This window comes from Muntiacus reevesi, chromosome 7 (assembly GCF_963930625.1).
Source record: "Muntiacus reevesi chromosome 7, mMunRee1.1, whole genome shotgun sequence".
NCBI classification, from domain to species: domain Eukaryota; kingdom Metazoa; phylum Chordata; class Mammalia; order Artiodactyla; family Cervidae; genus Muntiacus; species Muntiacus reevesi.
The window spans coordinates 72,325,837-72,343,790 of record NC_089255.1 but is presented as its reverse complement, the minus strand read 5'-3'; the positions used below and the strand labels follow the sequence as shown (position 1 = coordinate 72,343,790).

Sequence of the window (17,954 nt, the reverse complement as noted above, 5' to 3'; positions counted from 1 at the left end):
GGAGAGGAGGAGGAGATATGAAACAGTTGTGTAGAGAGAGGAGCAGTGAGTGGCTAAGGCGAAATTCAGCAGGTTTTCAGTGCAGCACTGAGGTCCACGTGAGATTTGTGACCATACATTTCGTTCATATCTATGTGTGTGATTATGTGTTTACTCCACCCTAGTATAGTCAAAGGTGTGTAGATGGTGAAGTAGGTGAGTTGGATCTAACCAGAGTTGGGATCTGGTTAGGTGAGCAAGATGAAAAGAGTCAGGGGGCTCAAGGATCAGGGAGAAGGGATCAAGGAGCTGAGGATATTTGCAACAGAGTAGGTTGAAGGTGTTTGCAAAAATTGGAAGCAATACTTAAATAATAAAAGCTTGGCTGGGGATATAGAAAATAGTGTTTTAAATGCAGAACAAACAAGTGAATCCACACATAGGAAAACCAGGATATAACTTTGAAAAAAATTTCCAGAACAAGGCCATTTTACCTTTTTTAATGTGGAAAAGGGCAGTGATTGGAACAAAGGCCCATATCTTTTAAGAATGTGTCAAAATTCATTGAAATTGGTATCAGTCTCCTTTGGCTTATGTTGGTATTTTTACCAAAAAACTCAGACATATAGGTCAAAAACATGAGTAAATTGGCTAACTGTGAATTGTACTTCTAAGTTGTATCTGGAATGGTAACTAGAGTGTTATGGCAGCCAACTAATTTGAGAGTAGTGCTTCCTCATAATGAATCTTAATGATCACCAACACTTCATTCTAGATGAATTTCTGCCTTTAAAATGAATGGCACTGGGTGATGTCAACTTATATATACATGATGAGTGGTAGCAGAAACTATTGAAGGAGAAGAAACCAGTCTTGATGAAGCAATTAATATGTGTCAGGAGCTTTGTATTCTTTATAGCTCATTCCTATAATTCTGAAAATTAGTGTTATTACCTCCATTTGCTGTTGAAGATTCTGACACTCAAAGTCTGACCGATTTTCAATCCAGTGTTCTCTCTATTGGACCATGCTGCCTTATCCCTTTCCAGTGGATGCTTACTGGGGTTTGGCCACCTTAAACCCTCTGCTCTCCTTTTTCCCTAAAAGATGAAGCACAGGTTGAGAACAGTCTGATTCCGACAGGGCTGTACTGTTTTGAATCAACAGAATTTACTGATGATAATTCAAGGAGGGAGAGGTGTTTTTGTTATCTTTTGTTTCTGATACTGAGGTCCTGGGACTGTTGCTCAGATTACCAGTCATTGGTACCTGATACATCATTTATAATAACACAGTTGGGAAAAATTACAGCCAAGAAATTCATTCTGTTGATTATCCATATGTGTTCTAAAAGCGATGGTTCAAATCTCTGCCCATTTATACAGTACAGTATTTTCAAACAGATTCAAAAACTGCCAAGACACTTAACAGTGTGAAATATCCTGTGCCAAATAGTTATGGCATCTTTGTGCCAATAATTGAGACAAAAAAAGTTCCTGTAGAATGAAAATAACAGCAAAAATAGCAGCCTTCCCCTTGTAGGAAGCCAATGGTTTTCTTTAGAGAGGAAACAACAGATGAAATATGAGTAATTATACCATGCAGTCTCTTTGGCCAAGAGTATAATTGTTTACCTAAGCTTTTTTCTTATAGATTAGAATCTTGTGTTGCAATCTAGTAGATTGATTGAACTGCTTCTGTGACTTCCTTTTATTTTTAAGATTAGGCAGTCCATGACAAAGAGGTTAATTGCAACCCAATAGAGGTAAACTAATGTTTTATTAAGAAGGAGTTGGCATCCTAAGCTTTTAGGAGAACAAATGTTCTCATAATGCCATGAACAACTTATAGAGCAAGTATTAGGCTCTTCATATTCAGCTGTCTGTTCACATTACCCCATATCGACCACATCTAAGTAACATCAGCGAACTGTGCTGAATAATCAGTCACACCAGTTAGGTCTCAGTAAAGGTGAAATCAGTAAATGTATCGCTGGGGAAAGTTAGAACTGCTGATATGCCTTTTTTTCCCTCTGACCTAGACAGTGTGACTGCTTAACTTTTTCAAAGTTTGACTGTTTAGTGGGGGCTGCTGACAGATCAAATAAACTAATTCATTTAGTCACACGGGCAATTCCAGATGTATCCAAGAGCACAAAGGTATATAGGTATAAGGAAATTCACTGTGGCGTTGTTAGTGATAGTGAAAAATCTAAAAGCCACTTAAATGTTCGTAAGTAGAATATATACATGATCATCAGAAAAGAGCAAATGCCTAATTCTCTGAGATAATAAAGGTACAGGCAAGAATCAGTTACTATGGTTGGGTGGAACTTGAGATGGAGGGAACAGAAACGGAGGTTGAAGGCTGTTGTGTTTCTTCTCTCTTCTGTTTTTTCAATAATATATTTGATAAGGTAATCTGCTGAGAGTGAGGACAGAGGGACAGCATAAAGAAAATAATGCTGTTTAGAAATGAGGACTGCCAGAAAGCTCTCACCAGAGACAAAAGATCATTGAGCAATTTAGGGAGTGCATCTTTGAGTGCTCCCTTTGATTTAAATGCGAATCAAAACACTCCCTGGCTTTGCATTGGTTTTCTAGCTCTGCGAGCATTTTGATATTGAAGTGCTTAAATGGTTAAATGATTAGACAACTGCCTTTGCTTTCTCTAGGAAGAATCCTTACCAAGTATTGATATTTCCTTCTAAACCTTTTCTCAGTATGTCTGAGTCAGTTTGACAATTGTCACCACATTTTTTTTTTTTTTCTGTTAGCAACTTCCCAGTTTTCATTTTGAGAGAAAAATTATAGTCCTCTACACTTCCTCCTCAACCCTCTACCATACCCTTTCTAGCTTCTCCAACCCAAAGCCCTTCCTTCACAAGACAGAGTTGTATTAGTATCTGCTAAGAGCTGAACATAGAAAATCAGAAGATTTGCTTCTTTATATTCTAATTTTAACTATTAATACATATAATCTGGATGCCGTGTTAATTTCTATTTAACTTTTTAAAATGTTCTCATTCATTCAGAAATGTGTCTAGTGCCCACTATGTGACAGTCGTGGAACTAGACAACCAGGGATAGAAAGAATAAAATCTGACACCTAAAAGTCATATCATGCAGTAAACTCCATTTTCATCTATGTTTAAGGGTTGTCTCACTCAGAATACACTGTGTGAAAATTTCAGAATGAAGAATTAACGTTTTTCTTTCTGTTTCTTTCTACTATTTACCATGTTTTATTTTCACAGTTTTAACATTTTGTCTTCCTCCAGGACATTGAAATAAGGTAAAGGGATGAAATAGTTCTTGATTACGTTGACTTCATGTGTATGATGAGATACACATACACAGGCACAATTGTCTTATGTTTAAATGAGGAACTGCTGCTTCCACATTAAAAAACTGTAGTGTGTACTCATGATTCTTGAAATAGAAAACCAGAGGATGATGATAAGCATTCATTGTTATGTTTATCCTTCCTCCCGCATTTGCTCCTTTGTACTATCCTAGGAAAGGAGTGAACACATGGTATTTGATGATTTATATTCTTCCATGTGTTACTGAATTTATTCCTTTGATGTCTCCTTTAATTTTTTAAAAATATTTTCTGAACAAACCATTATCACACACAGGGAATAAAAATTATCTTCTGTTTTAATCCAATAATCAGATGTACTAATAGGTGCAACATTATTCATCTTAGAAATATGAACCTTGAGTTAGTATAAGATTGACTTGCAGTAATTCTTGGCAGTCCAGTGGCTAGGACTCTGTGCTTTCATTGTTGAGGGCCTGAGTTTGATCTCTGATCAGGGAGCTAAGATCCTGCAAGACTTGTGGCTCAGCCAGAGAAAAAGAAAAGAAAGGAAACTGAATCAATGTTGACTTGGAAGTTTCTAAAAATATTCACTGCAATTATAATACTCAGTTGCTGTAAAAAGAGAAATGATCAACAGGAAATATTTTAATATACCTGCTGCCAATATAGTTGCTGTCATCTGAGGACATCCTTATCATTTTAACCCAACAAATCAAAAACCAAACCAAAATCCAGTGATGATAATATGTGGCAATATTTCATGTTAATGTTCATGATAATAAAAATGCAGCTTATTTTTAAATTCTATTTTTAAAGTTACAAATAACTTTTGATTAGTTAGTCAATTAAAGGTCTATTTTATGGCAAGCCTCTACCAAGTTCTGAGAATGGAGAGAAGAATGGCAGTTTAATGGGAGTGACTGACATGCTCATCAATGACTGCATTAGTATTGTTAGTGCCGTGTGAGGTATGTATCCTATAGTGTGAATGCACAAAGGAGAGTATATCTCTCATGGGTGCATCCAAGAAGCTTCCAGTGGATCCCAGGATGCTTTGAGTTTGGAGGTACCAGTAAGCATTAGCCAGAATGATGGGAAGGGAAAAAGCATTTCAAGCAGGCAGCATGATTATAACGTGTGAAAGCATGAAAGCATTGAATGTCATAGGGTGAACAAAGAATTCCTAATGGATTTAGTTTTGTTTTTCAATTTGTCATTTTAATTTGGTAGTGATTTGAATACAGAGTGTGTATGAGAAGTAAAAGGAGATGGATGAAGAGCAAATCTTTAGGGTCAGAGACTAAATGATACATATACCAAGGATAATCAGTGTTATCCTGAAGGCCTTTAGGGATCTCTTAAAGAATTTAAAATGGGAGAAGGGCATAGTAAAACTTGTGCTGTAGAAAGAGCTATGGCATCAATGTGGGAAATATGTGGTCAGAGAACAGAATATAGACTATAGTTTTTAGGAGCTACTGTCTAACTCAGGTGAAAGATGATATATATGACATGACATATTAGAGATGGAGAAAGGAGATTAAATTTTAGGATATCTATGGAAGGAATTGGATGTGTGTGTGTGTATGTGTGTGTGTGTGTGTGTGTGTGTGTGTGTGTGTGTGTGTGTGATGTGATAGTGAAGGAGGCTGGTGAATATCAAGTTTCTGATTCAGACAGCTGGAAATATTGTTGAGTCATTCACTGAGACCAAGAATCCACGATAAAAGCAGAGTTGGAGATGTGGGGAGAAGGTGATGATAAGATCAGTTTTGAACATGTTAAGAGTCATCTGAGTAAGAGGTGACCAATGGCCAATTAGACATAGGTCTAGTACTTGGAAGAAAAGTCTAAGTTGGTGATATAGATTGCTTGATAGTGTTTTATGTTGATGTTTAGTTCTTAGAGTTGATAGCATATCTGGTACTTCCTTGTTTTTCTAGCATATTGCACAGGGCAAACTTTAGGGTTGTATACAATTTCCAAAACCTAACATTCTAGTCACTAGGATGAGCACCATTAATGAAAAAGAATAAAAAATCTTCTATCAACCAGTACCAGTTTATTCTTTTCCCCAATCCAATAGTTGATATCATAGAGTGAGCTGAATTGATGGGCCAATATAAAGCCTAAATGAAGCCAGAATTAGATTGAAAAATGGCAGTAAAGTATGATGTCATCTACCTTGTGTGGCTTGAAAGACATTTGGTTGTGTCTACTCAGGATTTCTTCCTTCATTTTTTGTCACATTGTCTGAAATTTCATCAGTTCCATTAGAGTCATTCCATTGGACCATCACGAGTTTTCATTTTTAAGGAGTTGTTTGGTAAATACCCTAGTTAAAGGTAATAATGTGGAAATTATCAAATGATCTTACTGGAGTTTGTAATAGATTAGAGCTTTTGGGGATAGCTAGAGAAAGGCTGATTGAGATAGGAGCAAACTGGTTGGGTTTGTTCCTTCCACTTGGTCACATCTCATTGACATTTCCTTAAAGTTAATTAGCTTAATAATGAAAAATTAATGATTTTAATAATGGAAATAATGGAAGAAATTTCTTTTTTTATTAAATTCACATTCCTTACCCTCAGAAGTTAAAGTTACTACACTTTTAGAAAACATGATTAAAGATTCTATATAGTCCCAAAATAATCTTTAAATACCAGTGAAATTGTTAGTAAGAGAGAAATAACATTTTGCTATGTTACAAAGAAGATGGAGGTGTGTGATACGAACTACAGTATGTGAGATTTGTTGAAGTTGGACTTTATTCTCTTATGTATGTATATCTTCACATAAGTATACAATAAGACTGTTTTTATTATGGTAATGCTACCTTCTATAATAAATACCCCCCAACTTAAGTAGTTTAACACAATAGAAGCCTATTTCTTGCTCATATAACAATCCAAGCAATTGATCCTTGGCATATGGCATTCTTCTGTGCTCTGATTCAGTGGCTTTGCCATCCCCTGGGGCCTTATTGTCATTTTCATACAGCTAGCAGAAGGAGAGAGAAAGTATGGAGAAGTTTCACTTGCCTCTTAAGTTGTTGCATGTGTGGAAGTGACACACATCACTTTTGCTCCCATTCCATTGGTGAGAACTAGAGACATGCCCATACCTAGAGGCACAAGAATGCTGGAAACTGCATTCCTGGCTGGGCAACTGTTTCCCAATAACAAACCTATACAATGCAAGGGGGAGGATAGAATTTTATGGACACCTAGCTGCTTGAACTATACGATATTAATAGATTTGCACAAAACACAAAGATCACACATAAAAGTTGCTTATTATTATTATTTTTTTTAAAGTTGCTTATTATTTTATAACTGCACTTGAAATATATGATGATGCCTGTGTAAAAATAAAATGCTTTAGGTTGATACTTTTCAATAGTTCTGCATTTTCATTAGCATGAAGTGCTAACTTTTCATTACTTATGTTATTTCTGAGATCCCTTGAATATGAGCAAGAATATTGACTTCTATATTCATTATGTGTGAAAAACTGAGACTTTCTTTCCTTATTTTTAAGGTTGGACAAAATTTGCTCGATTGACACGGGCTTTGACAAATAGCCGAAGTGTTTTGCAACAGCTCACGCCAATGAATAAAACAGAGGTGGTCCACAAACATTCAAGACTAGCTGAAGTAAGTGCAAGATTAACTTTACCTCTCAGCATGCTGGTGGTGGTACATTTCCCCCATCCAAATGTCTCAATATTGATGTTTCTAGCCATTATTTTACAAATACTTATGTGCTAATTGATTTTCCCTTGTAGAATTGCAGAAATTTCATATATTTCTTTTTATGCTTTCCTGCTTTGACAATGGGAAGGTTCTTTACAACATCTTAGGTGATGTCTGTAGAATATGAGGTTTTCTTTGAGCAAATGAGATAGAAAGTTCGTTCATTCACTTGTGTGTGCAGCATAGACTTATTGAGGGTTTGCTCTTTGCTTAGTGCTATGAAAGGATATAAAGATGAATAGGCCATGGACCCTATCATCAAGGAGTTAAATATCCAGCAGAGAAGGGAGGTGGTACCTGAATGAGATGATACCTGGGCTAAGTGAGTTTTTTTTTTTTTTTAGATTATAGTTGATTTATAATATTGTGTTACTGGTTTCTGGTATACAGCAAAGTGATTATATATATATATATATAATATAGTATATATTTTTTCATATTCTTTGAATCATAGGTTATTATAAGACATTGGATATATAGTAGTTATAAGATTTTAAATATATGATGTTTATCTATTTTATGCACAGTAGTTTGTATCTGCTAATTCTAAGCTCCTAATTTTTCACTCCCCCCTTCCCCTTTGGTTACTTTAAGTTTGTTTTCAAAGTCTGTGAGTCTGTTTCTATTCTGTAAATAAGTTAATTTGTATCATATTTTGTATTCTATATATAAGTAATATATCATATTTGTCTTCCTTTGTCTGACTTACTTCACGTAGTTTTATAATCTCTAGATCCATCCATGTTGCTGAAAATGGCATTATTTCATTCTTTGTAATGGATGAGTAATATTCCATTGTATATATGTACCACATCTTCATCTATTCCTCTGTCCATGGGCATTTAGATTACTTCCATGTCTTGGCTATTATAAATAGTTCTGTTATAAATATTGGGGTGTGTGTATCTTTTCAAATTAGAGTTTTCTCCAGAATTATTGGGCTGAGTGAATTCTTGAAGGAAAAATGTAGTGAAGAAGAGATGAAGGTCATTTATGCAAGAGAGTCCAACATGTCCAAAGACTCAGCAATGAGATAGTATGGTGGCTTTGACTGTGAATTCAATGTGGATGAAGTCAGGTAGGAAAGGAAAGGTTAAGGTGGTATATAGTGAACAGTGGTGGTTGGTGTCCCATGTGCCAGGGAAATGACATTGTCATATTTGTGCTTCACAAACCTCTCAAAGGGAGATTGGTCTCAATGGTATTTGTAATCCTGTTTTAACTATATTAATTTGAAAACATTATTCTAAGAAGTTGACATCCATAGAAGTCACCAGATTCCCGAGAGACCCATGGCACAAAATGGTCAAGAACCCTTGTTTGACCTAGTGGCTCTATGTTGAAATGGTAACTAGAGAAACAAGTTAAGAGGTTCTAGTAGTAATTCAGTTAGGACAACTCTGACCTTAAGCAAGGGAGCCAGTAGCAGAAGAGGGCAGATTGCAGATGTACTAAGATTAGAGTCAACACATTTGTTGATGGGTTAGAAATGAATGTGAGAAAGGGGATGAGTCAAGGACAACTCTATGTTTTTGGCTTGAACAACTGGATGGACAGATAGTATTGTTGCTGTTGTTCAGTTGTTAAGTTGTATCCAGCTCTGTGATCCCATGGACTGCAGCACGCCAAATTTTCCTGTCCTTCGTTACTCCCAGAGTTTGCTCAAATTCATGTCTATTGTGTTGGTGATGGTATCTAACCATCTCATTCTCTGCCTCCCTCTTCTCCTTTTGCCTTCAATCTTTCCCAGTATCAGGGTCTTTTCCAGTGAGTTGTTCTTCCCATCGGTTGGACAAAGTATTGGAGCTCTAGCTTCAGCATCAGTACTTCCAATGAATATTCAGGATTGATTTCCTTGAGGATTGACTGGTTTGATCTCCTTACAGTGCAAGCGACTCTCAAGTTTTTTCCAACACCACAGTTTGAAAGCATCAGTTCTTCAGTGCTCAGTCTTCTGGACCATTAGTCCAACTCTCACATCTGTATATGACTACTGGAAAAACCATAATTTGACTCTGTGGGCCTTTGTCAGCAAAGTGATGTCTTTGCATTTTAATATTCTTTCTAGGTTTTTCAGAGTTCTTCTCCCAAGGAGCAAGTGCCTTTTAATTTCATGGCTACAGTCACCATCTGCAGGGATTTTGAAAGCGAAAGTGAAAGTTGCTCAGTTGTGACCAGCTCTTTGCAACCACAAGGACTACTACAGTCCATGGAATTCTCCAGACCAGAATAATGGAGTGGGTAGCCTTTCCCTTCTCCAGGGAATCTTCCCAATCCAGGAATTGAACTAGGCCTCTTGCATTGCAGGTGGATTCTTGGAGCCCCACCAGATAATATCTATCACTACTTTCATTTTTTCCCCTTGTACTTGCCATGAAGTGATGGGACCAGATGCCAAGATCTTAGTTTTTTTGAATGTTGAGTTTTAAGCCAGGTTTTTCACTCTCTTCTTTCACCCTCATCAAGATGCTCTTTAGTTCCTCTTTACTTTCTGCCATTAGGGTAGTATCACCTGCATATCTGAAGCTGTTGATGTTTCTCCTGGCAATCTTGATTCCAGCTTATGATTCATCCAGTCTAGCATTTCACTGATGCACTCTGCATATAAGTTAAATAAGCAGGGTGGCAACATACAGCCTTGTAGTACTCTTTTCCCAATTTTGAACCAGTCAGTTGTTTCATGTCTGGTTCTAACTGTTGCTTCTTGACTTGCATACAGGTTTATCAGGAGACAGGTAAGGTGGTCTGGTATTCCCATCTCTTTAAGAATTTCCCACATTTTGTTGTGATCCATACAATCAGACTTTAGCATAGTCAATGAAGCAGAAGTAGATGTTTTTCTGGAATTCTCTTGCTTTTTCTATGATCCAGTGGATATTGGCAAAATATTTGATCTCTGTTTCCTCTTCCTTTTCTAAATCCAGCTGGTACATCTGGAAATTCTCAGTTCATGTATTGCTGAAGCCTAGCTTGAAGGATGTTGTGCATAACCTTACCAGCTTGTGAAATAAGTGCACTTATATGGTAGTTTGAATGTTCTTTGGCATTGCCCTTCTTTGGGATTGGAATGAAAACTGACCTTTTCCAGTCCTGTGTCCACTGCTGAGTTTTCCAAATTTGCTGGCATATTGAGTGCAGCACTTTAAAAGATGGTGGCTACTGTTGGTTAATAAAATCTCAGATAGAAGAGGAAGAAAAGGAGGTTTGGGAACAATGATAGTAGTTTTACTCTTGTGCATACTAAGTTTGAAGTTACTGACAGGAAATTCAAGTGGAGATCTTTAAAAGGAAGTGGGATTTATGAGTCTGCCTCTCAAGGGGTATCTGGGTTTGAGTTACAGGCCTTGGTATCATCCTTACAGATATGGCTGTTTTAACACCCAGTCAGAGGACTGGGTGATGTTACCCATACAGAGTGTATTGAAACCAAAGAGAAAAGGAATGAGGACAGAACTCCAAGGCAGCTAGAAATTTTGCTGTTGACATGTTTTACATAATCATCTTGTGTCTTATGGGTGCAAAAGATGACAAAATAGCTAATCAAGTTACCAAGACTGTACTGAGCACTTACTGGGCACTCACAAAATATTCTGAGGTAACTAACTAAGAACGACAAAGATACAGTTAAATATGTAAGTTCATCAGTTTGCTTTGCTGGTGAAAGGTTAGCTGAATTTCTCCAGAGTAACTTTCCTAACTTGTTGCAGATACTAGATGTAATTTGGAGAAAGTTAGGGAGCAAAAATTCTTCATATTGGGAGAGTTTTGGAGTTTTTCTTGGAACATACCTAACAGGGCGATGTGTCTGATTTTCTGGTACCTTTGAGGAGAGAGTAATACTTTGATGTGTAGAAATGTTTTTAAAAGCCTAAGTAAGACATTAACATACCTAAATGTTAAATGATAATAGTAATCGTAATATTTTAAAAGATAATATGCAGTTGGCGCAAGATTTAATGCACTCAATCAGATACAACTTCCTTTTTCATATAATGTTTTTTATTAAGTACTACTTGATTTTGAAGCTACTTTCTTTTCTGCCTTCGGTTGTTTGTTTCTTTCTATAAATCAAGGTAAAGTGTAGGAGCTTATTTCTGTGACTATCGACTTTTTTGTCGTGATTCTTTCTAGGTCTTAACTATACCCTATCCAGTTTTTCTTTCTTTATTAATACAACTAGGCAGGCACATGAGGAAAGAGACTATAGAGAGGAAAAATTTCTACCTTAGCACCCCAAATCACTGAAGATGGTTTTTTCCTCTGCCTCAAATGGAGAGTTCCTATCCCCTGGACAGCTCATCACTTTTCATTTTTACTCTTGATGAATTTTCATTCCTGTTTCTTCCCATCTGATTTTTTTCTTTGTTTGCTTTGCCTGTTGGTTATTGTTCATATCTTTATCTGTCATCCCTAATTTATAAAGCTGATTCAGATACAAAACTGCTTTATGTCAGATCTTAGGCCTTGATTTCAGAGAACATGTGGAAATAACAAGTTTTTCTACACAGAGAGTTAGTCTATGTATACTCTCAGGTTTTCAGAGACTGACCGAAAAGAGGCACCAAGTTAGCAGAAAGACAGTTTTTCCAGCTGTAGTCAGAATCATGTAATTTGCTCAGCTTGAGTATTTGGATTTGCTGTTAAATTTCAGGCCCTTTCACTTTTCCCAACACATATACATTTTATCTTATTTCCACTAGGCCTCCTAAATTTAGAGCTGATCCCTGGTTTCAAGGATTCCGGTCTCTGTGTAGGCAATTCATCAGTTTTCAACATGCTCTGACATTCTACTGATTGAATTCAGCTTCCACTTGCATTTGTGGTTCTGATTCCTTTAGAGTCAGTGTTCTGATATTCAGAGAGAAAGAAAGTGTCTGTATCAGTACAAAAATACATCAGGGCGTGTGATTTCATCCCCATCTACCCAGGGCTTACTGCTCCTGAAAGTACAAATGAAATAAAGCGAACAGTTGTTACTCACTGCTTTATAAAAGCCCCAGTGACGGGGCTGAGATTAAAGCAGTGCTCTACATAGGAGAAACATCAAAACTGAAGCACTGGTGTGTCCTGTCCCTTTCTTTGCTGGTGTTGCCTTTCTTCTCCTACTCTTCCTGCTCCTCCTTTTTCTCTTGGAGCAGTTTTGGATTGCTTCAAAAATTCAAGTCACTGTCTGAAGAACTGGGTTATGAATGTTTAAAGAAATAGAAGACAAGGATTTTTATTTTGAACTGTACACTATCATCACCTGGAAAGATTTTGAAAGTGCAGATTCTCTGAATTTAATTTAATAGACAAAATGAATTTAATTATTTTCTGGCATAGGGATCTAGGCATGAGTATACTGTATTTTTAACAACTTCTCTAGATGATTCTAGTTTGTAGCCAGATTTAAGAAATACTGAACTCAAGAGTGAGTTGATCTCTAGAGGAGACACCTCATATTATTCCAGGGTGCTGAGTGGGACCAATTTGTCTATTAGCACAGAGTGTAGCACCAATAACACTTTCAGGGGTCCACCACGATGCCTGAATTCCTACTAGCAGTTGAAGGAAATGATGAACTTTTAGGTAAAAAAATAAATAATTAAATATTCATCTTTGTAATAATGCTGTTAAAATAAAAAAATAATTTTAAATAAAAATATAAATATTAAAGTATTTATATTTTTATTTAAAATGCAGTTTTAAATAAAATTTATACATTTATGTTTCATTTATATTTAAATAAAGATAAAAATATTAAATAAAATAGTATTTTTATTTTATTATTTTTAAGGAGGAAGGGGTCCAGGAAGGCAAAAATACCGAGTGCCCATAAAGGTCCTAATGCAACCTGGCACTGAGTTTATTTTCTAAGTGTGTTTCTTTGTGCTCGAACTACAGAGTGTATAAATATATGTAGTATAATACTAACAATGAATATCAAGGAAATTTTCATGTTTAACACAGTGATGTTGGAATGAATAGATCTGTGGTTGAAAGGTGAAAGAGAAGCCATGATTCTGTAGGAGTCTGTATATGTAATTCTATGTCTCAACATGAAACTTAATTTACCTGTAGGATAATTTGTTGCTAAGTAATTTAAGATCTCATGGAAAAAGTATTACTGGGGTACTGATAATGAGCGTAAATATGTAAAAATTTTTATAAATAATTCTTATAGCTCCCAAACTTAAATCATTATAATATACATCTAAAGAGAATATCAGTGATTTTTTCACATTTCAAAATAGCAATGATTATATTATATGCTGTTTCAGCTGTATAAGTTCTATGTATGAGAGACTTCAGGATAAGTCTCAAATTTCAAAAAATGCTAGTTTACTTATTTTGCTTTGCAGCATATAAATTACAGGCTAACAGGTATTTTTGTTTACATCTATTTGTGCATTGACATAAATTTAGTGCATTTATGATTTTATAATTTGAACTTGTTGACTCCTATTTTTTGGGTTCCATTAGTCTTAGGAACACTGAATAATTGAATGTGTAAGTGGTAAAGCTGCTGAAAATATTGTTCATCAAAGTCCCACTTATAAACTCCTTAATACACAGGTTTACTCAGCTATAGCTTCATTGGTGGCATGAAGCAGAGGTCTTCAACCTGCTTCTTTAACTCCTTTTCACAATTTCCATGTTCCAGGTTCTGGAAGGAGGTGCCAAGTCCTGTGTTTGTTACCTTTTCCCAGGGTTGCCCAGACCTCTGCTCTTGCACTGTCATCTGCTTTTTCTCATTGTCTCTTTAATGAGACCTATTCAGTCAGGGTTCATATAAATTTGTATGAAAAATTGTCAAATTGTCAAAAAGGTATGGAGAAACAAACCTGAGTATTTGGAATTTTTTTCTAAAGGAAATTTGCATCTGGGCGGGAAATCCAGTATTCTTTAAATCTGATTGAAAGGGAAATGGGGGAAAGCAGGCTATAACGTTTATAACTCTGATACTGCTGTGCCCATCAGTAGGGCCCTGGTTCAGTCCCATTCAACAGCAAGATCATGAATAGTGGGGCCCTGGGATTCAGCAAAGCCTTTAGAATCAAAGTTATGCTCCTTCAAAGCCCAAATATATAAAGAATGGATAATGGTGAGCCATGCAAATAATAGCTGGACAGTCTGTGAGATGTGTGATTTTAGGCACCTTTGCCCAGGGAATGTGCAGAAGGCACTTCCAGTAGTGGATGTCCAGCAGAGCTGTGGATCAGTGTTGGTGTTGGAGGAGGTCATCAAGAGGATGGGACTGCCAGGTGATCCTTGAGCCGGACCCAGGCAACTGGAAGCTCCTCAACCCCTCCCTTGTCCTTGAAATGTACTTTCTGCCCACCATTCCCATCGTGAGAGCTTTCCAAGGATACAGTCTTGAGAGAGTTAGCTGTGGTTGAGACCATTTGGACTGTATGTATGACTGAAGCCAGTTAAACCTTTGTATAAACTTTTAAGATTTGGTGGGTGGGTTCTGAGACCTCTGGTTTTATGGCTACCCAATAAAACCTTGTAAGTTCCCTTGCCTATGAAAACTGCCACCTGCCAATCTGGAGTGGTCTGCCTTTCTTTGGTCTCTTTCTGCCCTCCGTGTATGGGGACCAGTTTCTGAACGAGTTGGCCACGGGAGAGGAAGTTAGAGGGAATGGCAGACGGATCAACTTCGATAGAGTGATTGAACTTGTAGTGATTTTGGACGAGCCTTGATACAACTCAGGAGAAGAGATATAATTACAGAGCATGGCTGGCTTTGAAACCAGTGGTTTGGCTGCCAGAAAATTTGAATTCATTACTAACTTTGCAGAGATGTACAGGTCACTTATAAATACATTTTGTCTCTTTTAGGTTCTTCAGCTGGGATCAGATATCCTTCCTCAGTATAAGCAAGAAGCGCCAAAGACACCACCACACATTATTTTGCACTACTGTGCTTTTAAAACAACCTGGGATTGGGTGATTTTAATTCTTACCTTCTACACCGCCATTATGGTTCCTTACAACGTTTCCTTCAAGACGAAGCAGAACAACATAGCCTGGCTGGTGCTGGACAGTGTGGTGGATGTTATTTTTCTGGTTGACATTGTTTTAAATTTTCACACAACCTTTGTGGGACCTGGTGGAGAGGTTATTTCTGACCCCAAGTTGATAAGGATGAATTATCTGAAAACTTGGTTTGTGATCGATCTGTTGTCTTGTTTACCTTATGACATCATCAATGCCTTTGAAAATGTGGATGAGGTAAGTTTCTTTTTTTTTTTAGTACTTTAGTCACAGGTTTTGAGAAAATTAGGATAAAAGGAGTTTATAAATCGCCTAAACCTCTTTATAGTCACCACTTTCAACCTTCCTCCTACTAAATACCTTCCATAAATGATCATATTTTATTACTTTATAATTTTTATTCACTCTTTAAAAAATTTCTGGTTGAAAATACTAGGAAATGGCTGTGGTTGAAAGTTATGTTTGAAGGAGGAGAGGAAAAGCCACAGCCTTTAAAGTCAAATGTGGTTTATGAACTAGACAGTTGATTGAAAGATAATGAAATAGATGTATTTTTTGGTGAAAACAGTAGCATTTTAAAACTCTGTGCACCCACAGATGTTTTGATTCCTCCCTTCCAGATATATATGGTAGCAGTACTTGTGTTAACAAAAAGATCCAGAAAACTTTTATGGTAGAGAAATTCTTGAAGTTTTGCCTTTTTGGTTTCTTTTTTCTATACTTTTTTTCTTTAATTTTGCCTAATCATTTGTGGTTAGAGACTGTATTAAATGACTTCCAAAATCTGGTCTAATTCAATATTTTGTTTATTCAGTATCATCTGCACAACTAGAAATGTTAAAACATATGTAATGTCTTAATGACCATTTCATCCAGAGCTTCTCAGTTTCTAACTTAGTTGTGGATGATTTTCAACTTCCTATACCAAGGATGTATATAAATGAATTAATATAGAATGTATCTGTCTTTAAAATGTGTTCATAATAGTAATAGCAAACTTAATTTCCCTGAAGATTCTACTCTGTCCTCATAGACTGTTCAGATAGAAAATTCTCCACTACATTGTTGTCTTTCTGTGTGTGTAGGGAGGTAGATTGCAACTTTTCTTCAGGATCTTTTCCCATAAATATTTCTGCATTGAATCAGCTTTAATGATACTAAAAAATATTTCCAGAAAGATTAGTATAGACATTGTATTTTCATGCTATACACATAATTGTTACTTTAAAAATTCAAGGAAAAAAGGATCATAGTAATTTGTTTCTAATTTTAAATTCCATCTACATTGAGCTTTTAAGGTATATTTCTTTCCTATTTCCCTTCTGGAAGGATTGATATGGGTTAATTTTGAAAATGCTAATCTTATGATAAGAAGATAATAAGTAGTATTTATATGTTCACTTACTAAATAGATTAATATATTAAGATCAATGCATTAAGATTTCCATTATTTAGAACATTGGCATAAAGATTTTAATACAAATAATCAAAAGATTGGCTTAGTTCACAGAAAAGAAAATAAATTAGATTGCATTATAATAAATGCATCTAAAATACTATATAAATATATGATGATATCCTCAGACTTATTAAGGAAAATGCAAAGTAAACTTATAGACTATACTGACATGCCATCAGTTATCACACACATTGGGCTGCAGAATATGGTGTCTGAGAATGTGTACTGCTCAGATCTCCCTTCATGGAAGCCTGCTGCATGAAGCACAGTTAGGGGCTTCCTGGAAGTGGCTCCTGGTTTGAAAAAGACATTCTTTAGCATCCCTTTCAAACACAGTATTCAGCGATATCACACTGTCACCCTGGTACTTTGAAATTGGCCACAGTGGGAGTATTTACACCCTTAAAGTGGCAAATGCTATAAATAAAGTCTTAAGAAAAAACTTTTTATGGCATTAGTTGTTAATCATTTACCAATATAGCACTGAATACAGTTGACTGACACTTGCTATGGCTTTCTGATCTGCTGCGGATCACAGTTCGAAGCTGTTTCCCCAAGGCTGCACTCAACCAGTGCCTAGGAATAGTGGTAATCTTATGATTGGGCTTATCAGGTGACTCAGTGGTAGAGAATCTACCTGCCAAGCAGGAGACGTGAGTTTGATCTCTGGGTCGAGAAGATTCCCTGGAGAAGGAGGTGGCAATCCACTCCAGTATTCTTGCTTGGAAAATCCAATGAACAGAAGAGCCTGGCTACAGTCCATGGAATCGCAAAGAGTCAGACATGACTTAGTGATTAAACTACCACCGCCAATATTATAATTAGTCTACTCCTGCTCAAGAACTCCTCTGCTGAGCAACTTTTGCCCTGAAACTCCCCATTTACCTGTGCTGTGGTTGAGGCTCTTTCTACACAATTCTTCCTTCCATCTTCAAAGGTTTCAGACGTGCACTGTGGTCTGAAGACTCCTCCCTCCTTTCTCCTTCATAGGCATTTATCTCAGTGAAAGTCTTGCATATCTAACCCTGACTTGGTATCACTCGGAAAGGGATCTGAGTTGATGCAGTGGTGGTATGAAGTCTCTTATACATTGCTCAAGGGAATACTGGTAAAACTTACATGAAGAATAATTGGCAATATCTAATTTTTTAAAAGAGAAGACCCTAGAGGCAACCACTTTCAGACTGTTTAGGGGATTCTTTTAATATTTGCTCCCATCCCCAAACAGCAAGACTGTGTACTTACCCATTTTGGGACTTGTCTTTGACTTCTCACTATGAAATTGGAGGTTTCAGCCTCTTTCTCCCTGCCCTCACTGTATCCATGCACTTATTTCCATCACCTCATTCTCACACTGTAGATATATCATCCTTTTGGTTCCATAAATAGTGTTTATATCACCATGTCTACACATAATGCTATCTATAACTGAAAGTGAAAGTAAAAGTCGCTCC

General features: G+C 36.5%; 1 protein-coding gene across 1 annotated transcript in view; it reads left to right on the top strand.

Annotated features, from left to right (window-relative positions):
• The window catches only part of KCNH5 (potassium voltage-gated channel subfamily H member 5), a 361,713-nt gene that overhangs the window by 51,531 nt on the left and 292,228 nt on the right, over nt 1–17,954 (top strand). Inside the window, exons 5-6 of the mRNA XM_065941253.1 lie at nt 6,847–6,962; nt 14,886–15,278. Coding sequence (XP_065797325.1) covers nt 6,847–6,962; nt 14,886–15,278 — 509 coding nt within the window. The remainder of the gene's footprint in view (nt 1–6,846; nt 6,963–14,885; nt 15,279–17,954) is intronic.